Consider the following 18,678-nt stretch of genomic DNA (forward strand, 5'->3'; position numbering starts at 1 on the left):
CCTAAATTCGAGGTATGTCAGGCGATAGATCATCACCCCAACATGCCACGGAAGTGCAGGATCATAACCATGAATCCAATTGAGCACTGTTAGCGGACCAAAATAAAATAAAAAACTAACCAACTTAATTATCTCTGACGTCGACACCAACCATGGGAATTCCAGGGATTTAAGTTTGTCCGTGCCGAGGATCTGAGTCAGCTAGCCCGTGCTGAGTTAGCCTGAGTCAGCCCCTCTGACGACTCTCAAACATAAACATCATCGCCATCGCCATCGCCATATCCATATCATCATCAGAGGAGTCAGACGGCGTGCAGATGTGCGGATGAGGTGATTACCGCACCCCGACTACGGATACGGTGCTTGATTTCACTCTTTCTTTGGTTCTTGTTTATTTTTTATTGCATGGGCTGTCACTTCTGCTACTATATCCACCTTCACCTTGCCCCGTCCTGAAAGGGGAACCGTCGACGTCAAATATCACTACGTAGCCTTGTTTCAAGTCCTCGAATTCTGACTGCCTCACATTCTCTGGTGCGTCCGGGAGTACTCCTAGGAGTCTCGAAGCAACCTGACACGCAGAAGGCAAAATGTCCACAGATATCCAATCCCAGGACATAAGCGGTGTAGCCGAATTTGGTAATGCAGCTGGCACTCCTGCTCAGACGGTTGATCTTCATATCCTCTCTCCGTCCCTCGAGGTCCCAGCCCGGGTTACTCTGGATAACCTTCCTCTTGCAATGAAGATCTTAGATCTGAAAACTCGACTGTCTGAAACATTGCCCAGCCGCCCTCGTCCAGATATACAAAGGCTCATTTACAGGGGGAAACCTCTGCTGAACAATGAAGAGCGGCTAAGCAATATTGTTCAGCATGCAGACGTAAGTTTGTCCTCGACCCCATTTTTGCCCGGATATCACAGACTCATATAACATTCGGTTGGCAATAGGGTCGTGTGCACACGATTCATCTTGTTCTTCCCCCGAGTCAGGTCAAAGTTACTATCCCCCCTCCTACAAACGATATTTCAAACCTCCCGAACCCACCGCAGGAGCCGTCCAACTTACGGCTCCGTACAAACAATGTTGAGCCAACAGTACAGAGACCGCATGGGCAAGCACAGTTCAACCCAGCGGCATTCACCAGCCAGGTGGCTGCTATACGCCAGCACGTTATAGCACAACATCAACATCTGGCGGCTCAAATCACTCAGAATTCACGGTTGGTTGACCCGACTCGCCCTTCAGGAACCGGAGTTGCCCCAGCGATAAATACGACCGGTGTCCCATTCCAGAATACTGTAGAGAATTCACCTCTATACGTTGATGTCAATTCGCCTTTATACGGCACCAGATTCGGGTTGCCGGCGCCGAACCTACAAAGCGAGAGAGTGGGCTCGACGCCCAGTACCCTGTCGCACCAATCGCCATCCCCATGGACCACAATGTCCGAGAACCCCACACCTCGCATTTCTCCCGTTCAGCACACAGCAACCATTCCTCCCCCCAGTCGTCCCACGTGGTTCGGGGAGAGTGGAACCGGTGTGGGAGGTGCAAACGAAAATCGACAACGAACAATCGCAACCATCTTAGAACAAATATTTGCTATGGAAGGCCAACTACGCCGTGGCCATCTCCCAGTCGTCGAAGAAATTTCTAGCATACGCATTCAACTTCATCAGATTCTGGATGAACAGGACCGTAATCCACTTGGCCGAAGAGATAGCATGCCTGCAAATCTCCTCGCACGTCTATCATCTCTTAGTACTCGGGTGGATCAAATACGGATTTCAAGAGCCCGTTCCTTTACTTTTTCACCGCAGAATTCCTTGCTTAATTCCTCACCAACTGTTCAAGATCCTACGCAGACTTCCCTTTACCTACTATCTTCCCCGTCTGGCTATCATGCAATACTTTTACCTCCAGCTTCTGCCTCAGGATATGGCACCATCCACACGGGAACGTCTGTATTCCCCACTCATAGGACAACCATTCACCCGCACATAACCCCTATTCCACATGACACGTCACATGCGCCGCCAAATACAACGAATATACCACCTGCTGTGAATCAAGCAATCTTACAACAGCAGGAGCGACATCGAATAATTTTAGGCCCAGCGAATCTCTCTCGGATACTGGGACGACTTTGGCTTTTCATCCGGCTTTATTTCTTTTGCTACATGTTCACCGAAGATGGTACGTGGCTCAGGATTGTTTTAATTTCACTCTCCGCCGTAACAGCTCTTGTATCGGAAACCGATATACCACAGCGTTTCCAGAGGGCAGCCTTGGATCCATTACACAGACTTCTCGAATATTTGTTGCCTATGGATATACATCAGCCTCAAGATGCAAACAGAGCCTCTGGACGGGTTAACACAAATGATCCTGCCGTGCATCCGATGCAACCAAATACCATCAATGGAGACCTTCGTTCCACAGTGGAAAGGCAGCATCCCACAGCTATGCCTCACAGCGAGCCGGCGGTGTATAATAGACTTAGGACGGCAGAGCGAGCACTTGCTCTTCTCCTTGCAAGTTTGGTGCCAGGTGTTGGAGAACGCCGCGTGGCGGCAAGAAACGCAGCAGAGACCGCGAGACAAAATCAGTTAGCTGCCGTAAGAGAGGCAGAGGAAAACCGAGCTAGGGAGCAGGAGAATGATGTCGCAGAAGTTCCTGATAACGCTTCTGGTGAAGAGCCTGGGGATACCGTAGTCATTGAACCAGGGACCCCCGCCGATCCCACGGTGGACCTGGAAGAGGGTGATAGTGCCATCGAAACGTGAAATTTGTTCATGAATTGAAAGCTCACAAGAATATTGTCTACTCATCAATGATTTGTTTGCCTTCTGTTCTGCGTCCTTCATATCTAGCTTTTGATTTTCTATACCCAGCTTTGTTCATATACACTTTTATATGTTCTATTTCCTATATGATGTTCTGTTTAGATAAACTGGTTTCTATTTATGTTTATTTACATTTTCCTTACTTTTTGGTCGGATATAAATATCCCGTTTACGGACCTGCAACCTTTTCTGAGTTACAACGATATTATGTTTTCCGCCGTACTTGCATGTATGAATAGGCCGGATTTTTCTTTTTTCCTTAAGGAAAAGTAATGAAAGAAAAAGAAGAAAATCGTGTTATTTTCCTCTCGACCTGAGCTCTGAAGCTTAGCATTAAAAATTGCATTTGTTTTCCATATATTGAATTTATTAGCCCCCTCTTCGACGATCCCGTCGGCTGATGCTTCCGTGATGCATGCTGCATAACCTACAACTAAGCCAACAACTTCACCCTCCTACTCTTTCTAACCTCGTCCTTATCCTTCCCAAAATACCTATCCGTCCAGAAGCTACAAGCACCACTCAACATCACTGGTCAAAAAAAGGGGTGCGACAAAAAGGGGAAGAAGGGAAATTTTTAATGAAAAAACCAAAAATAAAAATTAAAAAAATAAAACCTCACCTCCAATGCAGGTTACTAGCAACCACATCACGGCACCCGCCTACATACCGCTGCATCTGCTCATCCAATTCCTCGCCTAGGATCGGCAGTTTCGAGTGCGCGATATACCACCGTCGATACCGTTCGCGTAGCAGGGCGTCGACGGAGTCGTATGCCTGTTGCTGCGAGAGGCCGTGCTGTTCGCGGTAGATGGTGATGATGTTAGGGTTGGTGGGGTTCGTGGCCTGGGTGAAAAATCAACCGATACGCGACGGGATGGTTAGGTGTTGCGTGTACGTGGACAATTACAACTAATCCTGTTGGGTGATAGTTCAAGGGGGGCGATGGTTTACGTACGTATTCTTTTTGGTAGGAGAGGAGATCGTTGTGCCTAAAGGGGCTCCCGGGGGAAGGGGGGGTAAGAGTTGCATGTACTTGGGATTGGGTGACTTTGATGGTAAAAGGGAGTAGAGAGAGAGAGAGCAAAATAAGAAACTTACAACACCAGAATTTCCACGGCGGTAGATTCGATTTCCTTTATCGATTGGTGTTCCACGGCTTCAGTTGGGAGGTCGAGGAATTGGTGGTATCTGTTTTGAAAACAATTATGTATCTTGACAGATGCGGGAGGGAAGCGGTTTGAATAGAAAAGGAAAAGGTGATAGATCGTACTCTATCAAGGGGAAAAAGGGCATAGCACCGAGGTTTTCGCTGCGGATTGCTATATATTCGCTAATACTGCTATTGTCGAGTAATTGCTGTCCGCTCACCTGCCGAAAGACGGCATCGCAATAGTTTCTGATATATTCCAGGAACCTTTGCTGGACGCCTATGCTGACAGGGAAAGAAGGCAGATTAGCCCTTCTGGCCAGACGGACACATCTCTCTTAAAAGGAGTATCTATGGCCATTGCCTATCGACAGAACACTTACCCTTTGTGGAGGACTGGAATCGTATGTATTAGCCTAAGCTGGAATTGAATTGTATAAATTGTTCAATATGAGTTACCTCAATTATTCTCTTCCATATACTCTGGAATACAAGTTTGGATCTATCGTTGTCAGGGAGAACAACATCTCCATCCGATGCCATCACCGCCAGTAAACCGTCCAGCTCTCTCCGCGCATCCAGGGGGTCGTTCGAGAGAGGGCCATCATCAAACACTCCATGCAGTAAAGAGGTGGTTAGTTTGGCTCCATTTTGAACAACAGGAATAAAAGGCCATACTGTCATCAAAATAGAAGATCTGAAAACAATCCGCTCGAGTCCCAGGTAGTTAGTTAGCACAAATCCACGGCGAACGGGGAAGGAAAAGAAGAAACATCAGTCTGAAATCGTGAACATACCCAAGATATATAGTCACAGATAGTTTGATATTCGGGCTCAGCTGCTTTCGGGGCGAGCAGAGCTGCGAAATATGCAAAGTCTGCTTGTGCACGCTTTGGATAGTAGCACTCTCTACCACTACACCCCGTACATACCATATCCTGGCGTCAGTAACTGCGCAATAGCTGTTGTGTACTAAGATAATCATCTTTAGTTACAGTGGTACAGAAAACATACTTTCTCATGGACACCTCCTGCGACCATTTTACTTTTGCATAGCTGGGGTTTGGCACTGGCTTCTGGGCCAGGAACGAGACAAATAGATCCGGGATCGTGACAGTGGATTGAAGCTCGCCGGTAGCAGCTGTGGAGAAGAAGTTGGTATTTCTTGCAACTGTCCTGGGTATCTGGAATGGGACCGATGCTCGAGAGAACCGGCTGATGATCTTGTCCTGGCGGAATACGGAATAGAGCCGTTGCAGTTGCATTTTGCATGTTCAGTTGTATTTATCCATAAACTGTAGTAGCTACAGCTCCACCAAAAAGTGACATAAAAGCTCAATTCGATTAATTGCAAAAAGCAACACCTCATCATACTCAGACAGCCTCATGTCTGCACCGTGTATACAGATGACTAATGTAGTTAACATGGTCTAGTTGACTACGATATTACATTTAGTAGCTTCATGACTTCCTTACTCCCCAGGCATTTCTCGATTCATGTCGAGTGGGAATTCTCCAATCCCTACCTCTCAGAAGCCATTGCTTGGGCTGTACGAGGAAGATGACACGGGTTTTTAAACAGCTAACTATTGAATATATGCGAAGTCAGCAGATCGAGGAGTATTTGGCAAGGAATTCTCTTGAGACATCGTCCTATTGTGATGAACAAAAGCACTCTACCTCGCTGAAGCATCAAAATACCTACCGATAACATGGTCTCAAGCAAGCTCAAAAACAATAAGTTGAGAATGGCAGCCCCGTATTGTTTTGTTGCTTCGTCGCTAAACCTACTACAAGCCAAAGGACACCGGGAAGGGTTTCTTAACGAGTTTTCCAGTTCCTTGCTTCGAAGATCACACCATGCCATTCATGTCCTGAATTTCCTGAATTTCCTTCTCTTCAAGTCTGAGCCCAGAGACAAAATAGTATCCTCCTGTTGATAATAGTAGCAAGTAGTAATAGATAGTAGTAATAGTAGTGGATAGTAGCTAATCGCTAAGAAGGAGAAGGAAGAGAAAAGAAAGATGTGCGGAATACATGCGGACATATATATATATATATACATAGAAATAGTGGTAGCGAGAACATAGCAATGAAAGGTAACAATAAACAAAGATAATATATAAGGAAATAATAAGTGAGTGCATGACAATTGCCCCCCTTTTTCATAAGAGCTGCCCTCAGCAACTTGTGTATATATGACTTCTTGTATAGTATTATAAGTATCAATTCGCGTCGCGTATGTATCTGGTTGATATATTGTTGCTTGATGATAGCATCTCGATCGCGTCCGCTAGATAGATAGTATACGCGTTGTTATCAATTTCTCGATATGGTAGAATTGGCGAGTTTGTGGTTGCCAGGGGTTGCAAGTGAAGAAGCAAAAAGAATTTCTTTCCCCTTGAAGATTCCTCTTCTCTTTTAACTTGACCATCATCAAGATTCTCTGCTGCCCCTGCCGTGATTTTTTAAATTAAAATTTTAAATTTTAAACATTCTGTTGTCTTGCTTCCCCCCCCTTGACAATATGGCTTCCCTTGGGTATCCCGATTTCAAGTAAGTTGTTCCCTGGTGCTTATTGTGTATTATCGCTGGTGTTCCTTGCCGCACTATTAGTGTGGTCACATATGCCACTAGCTTGTTCCAGTATAGCACCATTCACCTTTCACTTGATATCTTGCCCTAGTCCTAGCCCTAATCACATTGCACAACAGTCGATTTCCGTGCGAGCGCTGTGTCTCCAAGTTGGGAGACATCAATTCTTGATGTGCACTGGGCCCCAATGCCTGAAAACATTGTGAGGCTTGTGCCTCCGCAGGTAAATCCTGCAAACCTGTGAGTATTCCTCTTTAATTCTTATTTCCTTTTCCATTTTCCTCTTTTTCCCATTTAGCATTTTCTATTTTCCTCCTTTTTCTGTTCAGCATTTTATATAGCGCCCTTAGCAATATTGATATACTGATAATGATGCTAGGTGTGTGATATGCCCCTACTGAGGCGCATCATGCGCGGGCGCGCCTTTATTTTCGCGGGGGTGGCGGCCGGGGAGGATATGGCCCGCCACAAAGATCGCCTTCGTCACTTGGTAAAGCGATTGGACGCACCTCGCCTGGCGATGCTGCCCGCTCGGGGTAGGGCAGGTAGGGCAGGGGCAAATGCCCTGTGGTCCCAGCACCGGGCGGCAGTTGAGCCTGTGGGGATGCAGGTTATGGAGGCAGTGGTGATGCGCGTTCTTCCCAGGGCGGAGGTGGAAGAGGAAGAGGAGGGGGTGGTTGAAGAAGAAGATGTGGGGGTTTTGGGGGTGTTGAGCTCCGGGGGCACTGTGGTGGAGGGGTTGGCTGGGGAGGGTTTGATGGTGGAGGGGTTGGTGGAGGAGGTTGTGGGGGCGCCTGCGCCAGTGGTTGATATGCCACTGGTGTCAGTGGAGCAGGGGGTGGAGCAGGGGGAGCAGGTGCCCCAGACGGTGGAGGAGTGGGAGGAGATAATGGGGGGAAATGCCTTCCTTAAACGGATGTGCCGGAGGATGGGGAGGTTGATGGGGAAGGGGAGAAGAGAGGAGGCGAATGTCTTATGGGATAGGCATTTGCCATTGCCTCTGCTTTTGTCAAGTAAAACAGCCTCCGTTGTAACACCTGCTGATTGTTTTCCATGCGACCAAACTTGTCGGTTCATAATAACTAGTCGAGAAACATTTGGTTTTGCCTTAATTGGGCAGGAAATTTGCTGCTCAAATGTGAAATCAAGCCATTTTGGGGCAACCAAGGAATATCTGCTCTCAGTTCTTAAGCATCCAAGCATTTGGAGAATATTGCCAATGCTCTCATGAACAGACGCTCGTCTTCGCATTGCACGACCACGAAAGCTTGGCTTGCATCCCTCCGCGCGGTGCGAAAGGCCAATCAAAATGCCCTTGTTGCTGTGCATAACATATTGTTTCTGCACATTCCGGGCTGTTCCACTCAAGCTCCTGGCAGTGCTAGCGCTTCGAGCCCAAGAACAACAGGTTGGAGACCTCGTCCACTTCACGTCTCGCCGCTCACCATCCACCGGATTCGTATTCATCCCTTTACTCGCTCAACCTCGACCATTTCTCTGGTGTCATGGACACGAACGCGCTGATCGATCTCGTCCATGAGATGCAGGGCCAGCTCTGGGTCGATCAGGTGAATGAGACCCTTAGGACTGGCCTCCTCTGCGAATGGGTGTCGACTTTCCATCCGAATAAGCTTCCCTGTCAACTCGACGGTCCCTTTCACCATGGCGCATTCAATGCCGGCATGAAGATGGTCTTCAGCGACAGCACCACCTGGATGGTTCGTTTCCCTCGTGTAGGGATGGTCTGTGACAACTACGCCGATGAGAAGGTTGCCATGGAGGTGACTGCCCTGAGTCTTATCCACGACAGGACTACCATTCCTGTCCCAAGAATTCAGGCATGGGGCAACGCTGCCAGTAACCCACTCGATCTGGGTCCGTTCATTATCATGGACTTCATTGATGGTGTGAGCCTCAGCGACATTCTCAACGATACCGACGCTGAACGTCCCACCAGACTCATGAGGGAGGATATCAATGATAGTGACATTGAAATTATCTACAGGCAGTTGGCGAATTATCTACTTCAGCTTTTCAAACTTGATTTCGACCAGATTGGCAGCTTGCCATGGCCAGGAGTTAAAACCCAAAGTGCCACACCAGCACGCCCTTTAACGTTTAAGGCACACAGTATTCTACAAAATGGAGGGGTCAACACCTTTGGTATGACATATCACTTTCCGTGTTGCATCCTTCCCCCTAGACCTTAACCAAGTATTTTTTACTAAATAAACAGTCTATAGGAGACCGACGCCAGGGGTTTACAACAACAGCCGAGTATTTTCAATATGTGGTCGAGCAGGATTGGGAGCAGCTTGTCCAGCAGCCGAACTCGACTGTTGGTTTATATGATGCTAAAAATAAATATGTGGCGTTCAAGGTCCTAAAAGCCCTGATATCTGACTTGGTCAATACAAAGTATGACCGTTGCAAATTCAAACTGATTTGTGATGATCTTGGCTTAGCGAATTTGATTGTCCAGAGCAGGGAGGACCTTACTGTTGTTGGAGTAGTGGACCTTGAGTGGTCATACATTGGTCCCGCCCAGCTGTTTGGCTCAGCACCATGGTGGCTTCTCCAAGACAGACCCGTCAACAGCGCGTGGGACTGTAAGGATGACAAGCCACCTAAGATTGCTGGCCGGTACTTCAAGTGCCTGGAGATTTTCACACGTATTTTAGAGGAGGAAGAGTCAAAAATGCCAGGGCATGAAGAGAAAGAGCTCTCCAGTCTTGTCAGGTGGTCGCAATCCTCCGGGGCAATGTGGTTGCACATGCTCCTCTCGTCTGGCTTCAACGATCATCGCAGCTTTCCTTTTACGCAGCTGCGCCAATACTTTGGCACTGAGTGGGCAAAGCGCGAGAATGAATTCAACAATGAAGAAGAGCTTGAGGCATTCGCAGCGCGGAAGATGAGCGAGCTGGAGCAGTACGATGAGGTCTTGGAGAAAAGAGAGGATAATAAAGCGCTCGTGGATAGCGGAAAGATGACAAAGGAGGAATTCATTGCTACCGCTCTGTCAAAAACCGACACTTCTTCCTGCTCCCCGTTGTTTATAGCCAACAATGAGTCGAGAGATGACAAGGGGTTTTTCCATAAGGCGGCTGCCTGGCTCGGCGCGTGATAAAAGAGAATGTGTTCGCGGTAGCTCTACGTATCACCAATTGGCAGAAGGTGCGATTCGTGCAAAATATTGTGAGGATAGGTTGGGGCAACCCTCAGACATGCCGAGAGGATGACCGCTACCCGCTCATGCCCAACGAGCGCAAAGCTAGATGGCGACCCTCCTCGGCACGAACACAACCCTCCCTGGCGGGCTTTTTTGATCGACCTGGCGATCAGTGAGCGGCGGGATGTGTCCTCTGGGTGGAAGAAGCTGAATTCTGATCTACCTCGTAATACGATCAAAGAACTCCAATGTGCATGAGAGGACCCAGATGTCATAGGCAAGCAGTGAGGTTGGTTGTTAGAAATTTGCAGTTCGCCAGCATTCAGAGCTAGGGTGAGCGCAGGGTGAACCTCTGGCAGATTCAGGTGAGGTTGAGTGAGATGGCGGATAATCGAGCGAAATGACAGAAGCAGCGAGGGGATGGCAGTATTTATGGGCGCCGTAATTAACGCCAGGCCCGGTCGGGGGCGGGGTGGATCACATCAAAAACTGCATGGAACAAAATCAAATCAAATCAAATGAAAGATGTAATTCATGGTCCCATCTGCTTTTGTATGATATCAAGCTCTTGTGATACCTAGCACCGATATCTAGCAAGGATATCTACCAATGCTAGTATCTACCTAGCGATGATATCTGGCGATAATATCTATCAATTGTATCAAGATCTAACGCTATCTAGCGAGATCATCATATCAAGTTATCAACAATTCGGAGATAGAAGATAGAATATTGTAGAGATGATTTAAAAATGTGCTAGTACTGTACGGAGTACATACATACAGAGATTGACTGCATTATAAAGATGATTTTAGAATGAGAAAGGTAGATATCACTATTACTACTACTACATACTATCATGATAGATGAAGATGATCTGAGAGTTCTATAACGAAGTAATTTCTCTCTTCTATTCTAAAATATTTCAAAGATCTGATGATATGATGATAATGATGTAACTAAAAACTATGTATTTTATGCGCTAAACCTATAAAAAATAGTGGCTCTTGACCTGGCGTAATTCGCCTAACCTCCGGGTGGAGTATCAATCCTTGTTCAGAGGCTTGGTGCCAAAAGTTTGATTGTCAAGTTAGGCCATAACTAGTGGCTAGGATCTTAGTATTTATGATGGCGTATCTAGCATGTGCAAGGACATTTTGTTTTCCACATTTCCGTATATTCTGAACTCATGAGTATGACACCCACGCAAGCGAATTGCACGGTATTTACTCCGTATAGATATCTATGGATTCCATACCCCGTACATGCATATGAGGGTTTTCTGCTAAGTTTTTCGGTTTTGTAACCCCACGATTGGTAGGATGAGGAGCGTCAGGCACAATTGTCAGCTCAAGCCAAGTGCCCAGAGCCACAATAGGCGGAGTGGCTTTTCTGGGTGAAACATCTCATTGCTAAACAACTCGGAGGTGAGGTAAAGGCATCTGTCGCTTTGTTTAAAGGACTTGCTAGTCTTTTCCCGGCTAAAGGCCTCGTTAAAAAAACGCTCAATCGCCGCCTCGGTCATCGCAAAGAATGAACTATTCGATTGGAATGTGATGCTAGGCTCCATCGCCTCTAGTATTTTTTTCTTGGGACTTCAGATTTGTTGCTTGAGTGGGCTTGGACGCCCCCTTTCGATTCTGTTCTCCTATATATTCTCTTCGTCCGCCTCCTGAGCGAGGGAGCGACAATAAATAAATCAGGAAGCAGCATACACTCGCTTGAACCAACTTCATCGTCGCTCATTCTTTTTGTTTGTTTTTCGATACCCTCGTGCCTTTATCTGCCGCAATTGCATTTCGATAGCGACGATGATCCCCGCAAAACTGCAGATCACGTTGGCCATGGCAGCCCTTGGTCTTTTCGGCCTTACCCAGGCTCAAAAGAGCATTGTAACCGAACTGGACTTTCCTGGGCCATCTAGTCAACGGCAGTTGGTGGCTTCTGTAGTCAAAGTGGTAAGAAATATGCTGAACACCACATTTCCAAGTGAACTGTGGTGGTGATTGAAAATCGAAGAAAGTATCCTTTTTAAGCAGGTGGTTTAAGAAGGCAAAAGAAGAGCAAATGGAAGGCTAATCGTGTCTATGGACTCTCAATCTAGGATCCAACGGCGACGGTATTTGACCTGAAGTGTGCTCCGGGGTCCGACAAAACCAAATGCAGCATTGACGGGGATATAAGCTACACCAAAATGCCGCCAAGCCTAGCAATGCGCTACGATGGGGAGGGTGACAATGGGTAAGTTCCTCATAATCAGCCTCTTTAGTCCTCCTCATTCTGCATCTGCTTCCAATGAGAGGCAGAAGAGTATGAGCTCACAAAATTCCGCGCCAGACCCGTAAGATACTCAATGGAGTGCAAAATCGAAGCCGCATCAGCCGACTGCACCAATCTCGTGCTAGTTTCTGAAACAGGCAAAGGCATGGTCACCAAATTATCATCATCTACCCATATCCCCACCGCCAAATATATTGTTCCTTTGAAAGTCACAATTACAGCCGGCCTGGAGAAGCTCAAAGGCGCTACCGCGACTCCAGCACCCACCGGCGGTGCGAGTGTTTCGCCGACTGGGACCAATGCACCCACCACTGACAGCAGCAGCGCTTTGGCAATGCCGTTAGCCACACATGCGGCCAACTGGGGCGCTATCGGTGGTGCGGCCGTGGCGGTTGCGGCTTTTGTTTTGTGAGCAAAGTTTGCTTGATATGGCATGGAAATAAGTGTATATACCTAGCATGTGGTTCGACTTATGCATGGTGGAGGAATCACTGTTCTCCATTGCAGACGATCTTCCCTTTTAATACATGTCTTGTGGCTATGTAGCATAATAAGTGATTTAAAATGCAAGCTTCTGTGACTGAAAGTCTTTGTTAGACATCATCATGCTGTCAATCGTGCTCGAAGTAGATTCAATCAGGTAGTGCAACCAAACAAAGCTCACCGCCATATCTTATAGAACAGAAACGAAAGGATTGCTTTTTCATAGTTAGAGACTTGCTATCGCTCAATCATTAGCAAAGTCCACTCTACCCGATATTGATGCTTGCATTTCAATTCAGCATCCCTGATGATGAAGTGCTCTTGGGCATGAGCGCCAGATGTGCAACTAACTCCGTGCATGAATGAATAAATGTATGAGGGCACATGTGCGTGCTGGAAAGCGAATAAACACCTTTGACATAGGCTCACCAGTGGTTCCCGGTAACAGCCCAGTAACGGATAGGGGATTATGAGACAGTAAACCACCACGGTGTAAGGACCAATCCTCAAGGAGTAACATCAGAAGATATGAGGATAACCGGAGTAGTTTAGCAAATTTCTGTACATAAGTATGAAAAGAGAAACTGAATCAAAAACAACTTTGAGTTGGAGGTGAAATACTCGAGAGGCATGAGAGATGGATGTAGAATAGTAGGAAGCTGGGTCTACCACTTTTGTTTCGCTGTCTGTAGAGACAGGACTTATGCGGCCAACACAGTCAATATTGGTGAAGGGCACTCGGAGAAATTCTGGTGAAGCGATTTCATCCAAAGGAGAAAGGCAATAGATAGAAAAAGACTCAATGGCCATAATTCATTCAACAGCATGAAGGGTTTTCAGTTGACCTGATTTGAATTTTTCTGACCCAACCGAACAGGGTTGAGTGCGGGTTGACTGTTCAAATGACGGTGAGAAGCCGAAGGCGGCATCAGAGAGAAATGGTACGCAGGGTTCCGAATGCATCATCGAGGTGGAATTTGGGCCCGAATGGGGAAATAAACCGCGCTGATTAGTTGAAGCTGTGTGGAAGCTCAGCCTACCTGAGAAGCGACTTAAGATTAGGGCGATCATAAGAAAATAAATGAATAACTAGTTAATGAATCAAGCTTAGTTAACTATCTTATAAATCTTGAGCAAATCGTTAGTCAACAAACTGGAATGCACTCCGTAACCTATACAGAGCGGTTCACCAGTGGACTCTCTCCACTCTTGATCTCAAAATAGTAACTCTCGTAGTCCCTGAAACTATGTCTGTTCCTTTCATATCCGGGAATGCCACGCCGCTAAATTGAACATGATTCCAATATGCAATTGGAAATTTTCGCACAGTGATTACGATCAAATGGAATCTAAATCTCAGGTAGTGTGTCAACGATCGATATGTGACGTCTGTGTAGGGGGTGTTTGACAGTATCCTCCACTTGTTAGTTACCGGCTATGAGCTTGAATTATCCTTTTGTTTGACAATCAGACACAAATTCCAACTGCTTCCGCGAGGCTATGCTGACCCAGGGCTATGAGGAAATGGCCATCGGGCGGGGACTTCAAGTTGCTTTGCACTTGGCTGTAATCAAAGGAAGCCTACTTGCGCGTGATATTTTTCACTTCGGCCTTATCATCGTCAAACCTTGTCCGCAGGATGGGGATCACGGAAGCCTGATCGCACGATGGGACTTGACGTCGTTGCACAAGGATGGTAAGCAAACAAAGTCGACAGCTCATCCTCCCTGTTGTCTTTGTAAGAAGCCAATTTCTGCTCCAGGTTGCATAAGGCTGGCAGCTTGGCAAGTTGAGCCGTAGCTATATTTAAATTCTCTGAATGCGGCTATGTCGCTACTGAGCATGGAGCCAGTAACAAACGCGATCCAAGTCGCTAGGGCCGACTCCATGACTTTGACTCCCTGCACCCTGACCCACTGTCAGTCTATTCGACGGGCTTGTCGAAGTTGTTTGCCATGCCCTGAGCCAATCTGCTCACGAGCCAACTAGCAAGCGTCAGATGTTATTCGCGGGTGGGGATCGAGGTGGGCTGGGTTTGGAGCTGATATCTTTGCCTAGACAGGTTATATGAATTTTCTCCATGTATGATCATTGTGGAATTCAACCATCCTCAATAGCTCAGGGATAGCTCAAATGAATGCGAGCAAGAATTGTATAAATATGCTTCCTCCGCCGGCTCCCAGAATGCGGTTTTTCATCTCCTCTCATCGTTCGACATCCTCAATCGAATGCCATATTTGCATTACTTAAATCAATAAAATACCAATTGCTCCACCCTCAAACCAACGATAACTATCCCCTTGATATTATTCCATCCCACAAAACCGCTCTCACAACCACCGAAACTACTTCAGCCGCAATAATGCACTTCCTTAAAGCAACCGCATTCCTCCTGGCTGCTTTGAGCATGCAAACAGTCTCCGCCATCCCAGCTAGAAATGGCTACTCCAGCACCCCAGATTGCCCAGTTGGCCGAAGCTCCTGCAAACCCGGTGAGAGCGGAGTCCTACGCGTGCCCGAGATGCGCGCCATGGTCGACGGCAAACCCAGCGAAAAGATCGGACATTACATCAAACTTAGCAAGGCCGGAGACAAGAAACACGATCAGCAAATGACTTTCGATGTACCCAAGGGAGCCAAGCACTGCGCCATCAGATGGGATCAGGGCGAGAAGCGCAAGTTTGTCGTAAAGGATTCTGGATTAGTTAGTATCTATCCGACAGAGCCTTCTGGGGCGGAGAGTGTTGGTTCTGCGGATTTCACCAACTGGCCACAACATAAGGGGTACGTGTCACACCTTGTCACCTCGGTAGAGTGTCAGGAGAAGCTGAGCCTTCTTCTTTCTCTGGACTATGATGGGAGTGTCAAAATGGAGCAGGATGCTACCAATGGTTGGTATATGGAATATACCTGCTAAGGGGCTCTTTCTCTGATGGACGCATGCGCAATGACGGGATATAGCTGTGGGCTTTTTTTCCTTCCCTTTTTATTCTGTCCTGTTTTGATTTACGTCGTTGAATCCGGAGTTGTTTGGCTTCATTGATTTTCGTACTTGTATCTAGATCATAATCGTTTTAGTGCACTTGCTAGAGAATAGTTACTAGTAACTAACTTCTTAGCTATCATATTAATAATTATTATGAAAAGAACTAGTTAATGCCAAAATTAGAAAGGGTTTCATTCGGTATACATACCTTCAATATGAACAGTGGCAGAAATATAACTTGCTTGAAAGAAGGAAATTGAAAACGAAGAAAAATGAATTAGAACAACCAGTAATAAAACAAAAGAAAAGGGGGTGAGAAGAGGGGAGGGGGGGATAAAATGATGTCTCCTGGGAACATATATCTATAACTTATCAGGTCTATCATCATATCTATCATCATATATCGATCTGAAGTGGGTATCGACATTCCATCTTTAGATCCAAGCTTCTCATAGAACTTTCATGGAATAGGGACCTCATAATTTTGCAGGCGAACCTTCCACGTCAATCACAACCGCTGCAGCGGGGGTCGTGTCGAAATCCTCCTCCCCGTTAAAGCGCCTTGGGTTCCCGTTAGCAAACACAATTTATGATAAAAGTGTGAGGAAAATAGTTTTCAAAACATACCATCCCCTCTCCTCCCCGCCACTCAAAAACCCACATTCTCCATTCGCCACACAATCCCAACCACCCCCAACTCCCACCCCATCCTGCCACCGTCGCAACTTCGTCCCTGAAATCATGCCCGTATCTGACCCCTCCCGGTCCAGATTCTCAGGTCTGCTCTCACCACCACTACCAGATCTCCTTACGAACGTCGACAAACTCGCTGTAAACGGCCTAAAGTCCTCGACGCATGTATCCTCCGGCATATTGCCCGTAAGAGCACGCCCCATGGCAATCAACGGCGCAGCATGCGTGCATATCAAAATGGCATGGCTCTGCTTCTCTTCAGCCGGGATATCACGTTCGTAAGCTTCGAGTTCCGTATCAACTTGTGCGATTATCGCTTCTAAGGTTTTTGCGACTCGGTCATGGAGTGTCGCGATGTTCTCGCCCTTGGGGGAGGGATAGATGTGTGGTACGTAGGATGGTTGGAAGGACGTGGGGCTGGCTTCGCCGGTATCTGAGGAGGGTAGGAGGGTAGGAAAGTGGGATTGGAGGATGTCTGGCGATGCCGGAGCGGGGTGCGTGAACGAGGATGAGGAGCCGAACCATTCCCTGAACGCATGGACAGAAATATCAGTTATGTCAAAACTTCGCAGTGCATTCCGCTGAAGTTTCATTCCTCCATCCCTGATATGGGAGTAACGGGAATACACTCACCCTAGGCCGTTCTCAATCCTCACATTTAAATCCACATATGGTTTCCGCTCGAGTTCCTGCCGGGATTTGAGCGCCTCCACTGTGGGCTGGATAGTCTGCAGACATCTGTAGAACGGGCTGCAGTAAATCCTGCATGGTTTTGGAAAGAATTCATCACTGTTGATGTAGGTGGCCAGTTCGTGCGCTTGCAACAGGCCAGGTCCCGTCAGGGTTGGGTCGACGGGTATGCCCGTGGGAGTGGGGTATGTCGAGCGATAGGTGCCTGTGGCCAGATCTATAGTCCAGTTTAGCCGGTGCTGGAAATGGCAACGCATGTTAGTTCGAGCATGATGGATGTCGTTCAGATATGGGTAGTAGCAAGCATACCCCATGCCGGGTCAAATATATTCTGTCGAGGGGCATTAGAAGTGGGACAGACGGGAATTCTTTAAAGGAACGATTCACCACTTTCTAGGTAGCGGATAGGATAAACGGAACGGAATTTTCTATTCAAATGGGAATGCGTCTTGTCAAAGGATCCAATTGCTTCTATTTAACATTTTGTTGATTGATTGATATATTTCGTGGCAAAATCATCAATCAACTCATCAATTTAGGCGGTGAACTCACCACCTCGGCTATCCAGGATTGCGGCGATCATGCAATGAAATCGCCGGCCAGCAGAGTAGCAATCAGAGAGGCCAAAGGAATCTTCAGCTTTCAAGCACCATATGAGTTATTGACAAAATACAACCGCAAATAGCAGGGTTACTATATTGGCCCAAGCATGGCAGGTAGCCTACAGAAAAGGGATTTAATACTGGCGGGTTTAAAAAAATGAATTATGTCCTCTGAGCAAAAGGCCGCTCTAAGAAAATCAGAAGAACTTTATTCATAGCTAGATAGCTCGTTTTCTCTTAGTCTAATAGAAGAATCCAATGATCTTGCCAGCAACATGCTTGCGTCTGGCCTCTTCGTGGTCCATAATACCAGCAGAGGTAGTCAAGACAATGTAACCGAACTGACGGGACGGAAGGAGTTTGACGACCCACTTCTCGAGGTCACGGAGCTGAACGTTGTAGCGGGGGGAAATAACACCGGTCTTGTTGAGACTGTTGGCGGAGAAGACATCAGTGGGAAGCACGGCAAATGTTTTCTAAATGATGGGAACGTACCGTCCATTGAGCTGGATGGCGATCTTTCCAGAGCGGTGGTCATCAACCTCTTCGAACTCGCCAATGTAGCCTGTGAGCGGAAATGAAGTAAGTAATGTGGCGACGAATTAAATGTTACCAACCACGGTTGGATAAATAATAGACAGGCAACTTGTAAGATCAACGCCAAAAAAAATCATCTATCGGGCATTTAAAGGGCGGACGTCGTAGAGTGGATTTCATGATCGAGATCGCCGCCTAGTTATCAACCCGAATATTTCGTCTCCGTACATGTATGTTGTGGCCTTCACGCCAGCCAGACAAAATGAAGTTCATGCAAGTGAAATGTCGACGTAGTAGACGGGGAAAAGGACAAAAAAAGAGAAAAAACATCAAAACTCACCATGTTTCTGCATGACAGACAAGAACTTGATAATGACTTTGGAGCTAGGTCTGATGAGAACCTGGCGCTTGCCAGCTTTCTCAGCGTTGTTGATGGCATTCAGCGCATCGTTGAGGACACTGGTCTTGACCATCTTGGCGATTTATGAACTGCTTGGCACAGAGATTCTCAGATCGACGGAGGAGTTGGAAATGAGGTATCTATGTATATCCATAACGGAAAATGATTTGTACTACGAAACCATGTCCCGTTTCCCGCAGAGGGCCACAGGAAACAATTCCGTCGTACATCACAACAAAAGTAGA

The 18,678-nt window shown here is 46.9% G+C and overlaps 8 protein-coding genes across 8 annotated transcripts; 4 read left to right on the forward strand and 4 right to left on the reverse strand.

The window, feature by feature from the left end:
• Window positions 1–590: 590 nt before the first annotated feature.
• Window positions 591–2,788, forward strand: HCBG_01352 (ubiquitin family protein; the record flags this gene model as incomplete). Its single annotated transcript, XM_045428402.1, has 3 exons — window positions 591–881; window positions 950–2,198; window positions 2,244–2,788. 3 exons carry the CDS (start codon window positions 591–593, stop codon window positions 2,786–2,788), a joined length of 2,085 nt encoding a protein of 694 aa, XP_045290188.1.
• Window positions 2,789–3,281: 493 nt separating this feature from the next.
• HCBG_01353 (uncharacterized protein) lies at window positions 3,282–5,263 on the reverse strand (the record flags this gene model as incomplete). Its single annotated transcript, XM_045428403.1, has 7 exons — window positions 3,282–3,342; window positions 3,807–3,840; window positions 4,220–4,278; window positions 4,382–4,394; window positions 4,677–4,695; window positions 4,796–4,913; window positions 5,013–5,263. 7 exons carry the CDS (start codon window positions 5,261–5,263, stop codon window positions 3,282–3,284), a joined length of 555 nt encoding a protein of 184 aa, XP_045290189.1.
• Window positions 5,264–7,076: 1,813 nt separating this feature from the next.
• Window positions 7,077–8,060, reverse strand: HCBG_01354 (uncharacterized protein; the record flags this gene model as incomplete). The annotated part of the gene is made up of 1 exon (XM_045428404.1): window positions 7,077–8,060. One exon carries the CDS (start codon window positions 8,058–8,060, stop codon window positions 7,077–7,079), a length of 984 nt encoding a protein of 327 aa, XP_045290190.1.
• A 38-nt stretch (window positions 8,061–8,098) lies between these two features.
• On the forward strand, window positions 8,099–9,717 carry HCBG_01355 (phosphotransferase enzyme family protein; the record flags this gene model as incomplete). Its single annotated transcript, XM_045428405.1, has 2 exons — window positions 8,099–8,756; window positions 8,837–9,717. The coding sequence occupies 2 exons, from the start codon at window positions 8,099–8,101 to the stop codon at window positions 9,715–9,717; spliced, it is 1,539 nt and encodes a 512-aa protein (XP_045290191.1).
• A 1,856-nt stretch (window positions 9,718–11,573) lies between these two features.
• HCBG_01356 (uncharacterized protein) lies at window positions 11,574–12,454 on the forward strand (the record flags this gene model as incomplete). The annotated part of the gene is made up of 3 exons (XM_045428406.1): window positions 11,574–11,720; window positions 11,867–12,003; window positions 12,100–12,454. 3 exons carry the CDS (start codon window positions 11,574–11,576, stop codon window positions 12,452–12,454), a joined length of 639 nt encoding a protein of 212 aa, XP_045290192.1.
• A 1,365-nt stretch (window positions 12,455–13,819) lies between these two features.
• On the forward strand, window positions 13,820–15,589 carry HCBG_01357 (uncharacterized protein; the record flags this gene model as incomplete). Its single annotated transcript, XM_045428407.1, has 3 exons — window positions 13,820–13,888; window positions 14,038–14,221; window positions 14,709–15,589. 3 exons carry the CDS (start codon window positions 13,820–13,822, stop codon window positions 15,440–15,442), a joined length of 987 nt encoding a protein of 328 aa, XP_045290193.1.
• Window positions 15,590–15,769: 180 nt separating this feature from the next.
• Window positions 15,770–17,477, reverse strand: HCBG_01358 (phosphoglycerate mutase; the record flags this gene model as incomplete). Its single annotated transcript, XM_045428408.1, has 4 exons — window positions 15,770–16,072; window positions 16,139–16,732; window positions 16,838–17,111; window positions 17,447–17,477. The coding sequence occupies 4 exons, from the start codon at window positions 17,475–17,477 to the stop codon at window positions 15,988–15,990; spliced, it is 984 nt and encodes a 327-aa protein (XP_045290194.1).
• A 163-nt stretch (window positions 17,478–17,640) lies between these two features.
• Window positions 17,641–18,506, reverse strand: HCBG_01359 (40S ribosomal protein S22; the record flags this gene model as incomplete). Its single annotated transcript, XM_045428409.1, has 3 exons — window positions 17,641–17,928; window positions 17,992–18,061; window positions 18,374–18,506. The coding sequence occupies 3 exons, from the start codon at window positions 18,504–18,506 to the stop codon at window positions 17,739–17,741; spliced, it is 393 nt and encodes a 130-aa protein (XP_045290195.1).
• Window positions 18,507–18,678: the final 172 nt, after the last annotated feature.

Source organism: Histoplasma capsulatum, assembly GCF_000150115.1.
Source record: "Histoplasma capsulatum G186AR genomic scaffold supercont2.2, whole genome shotgun sequence".
Classification (NCBI taxonomy): Eukaryota; Fungi; Ascomycota; class Eurotiomycetes; order Onygenales; family Ajellomycetaceae; genus Histoplasma; species Histoplasma capsulatum.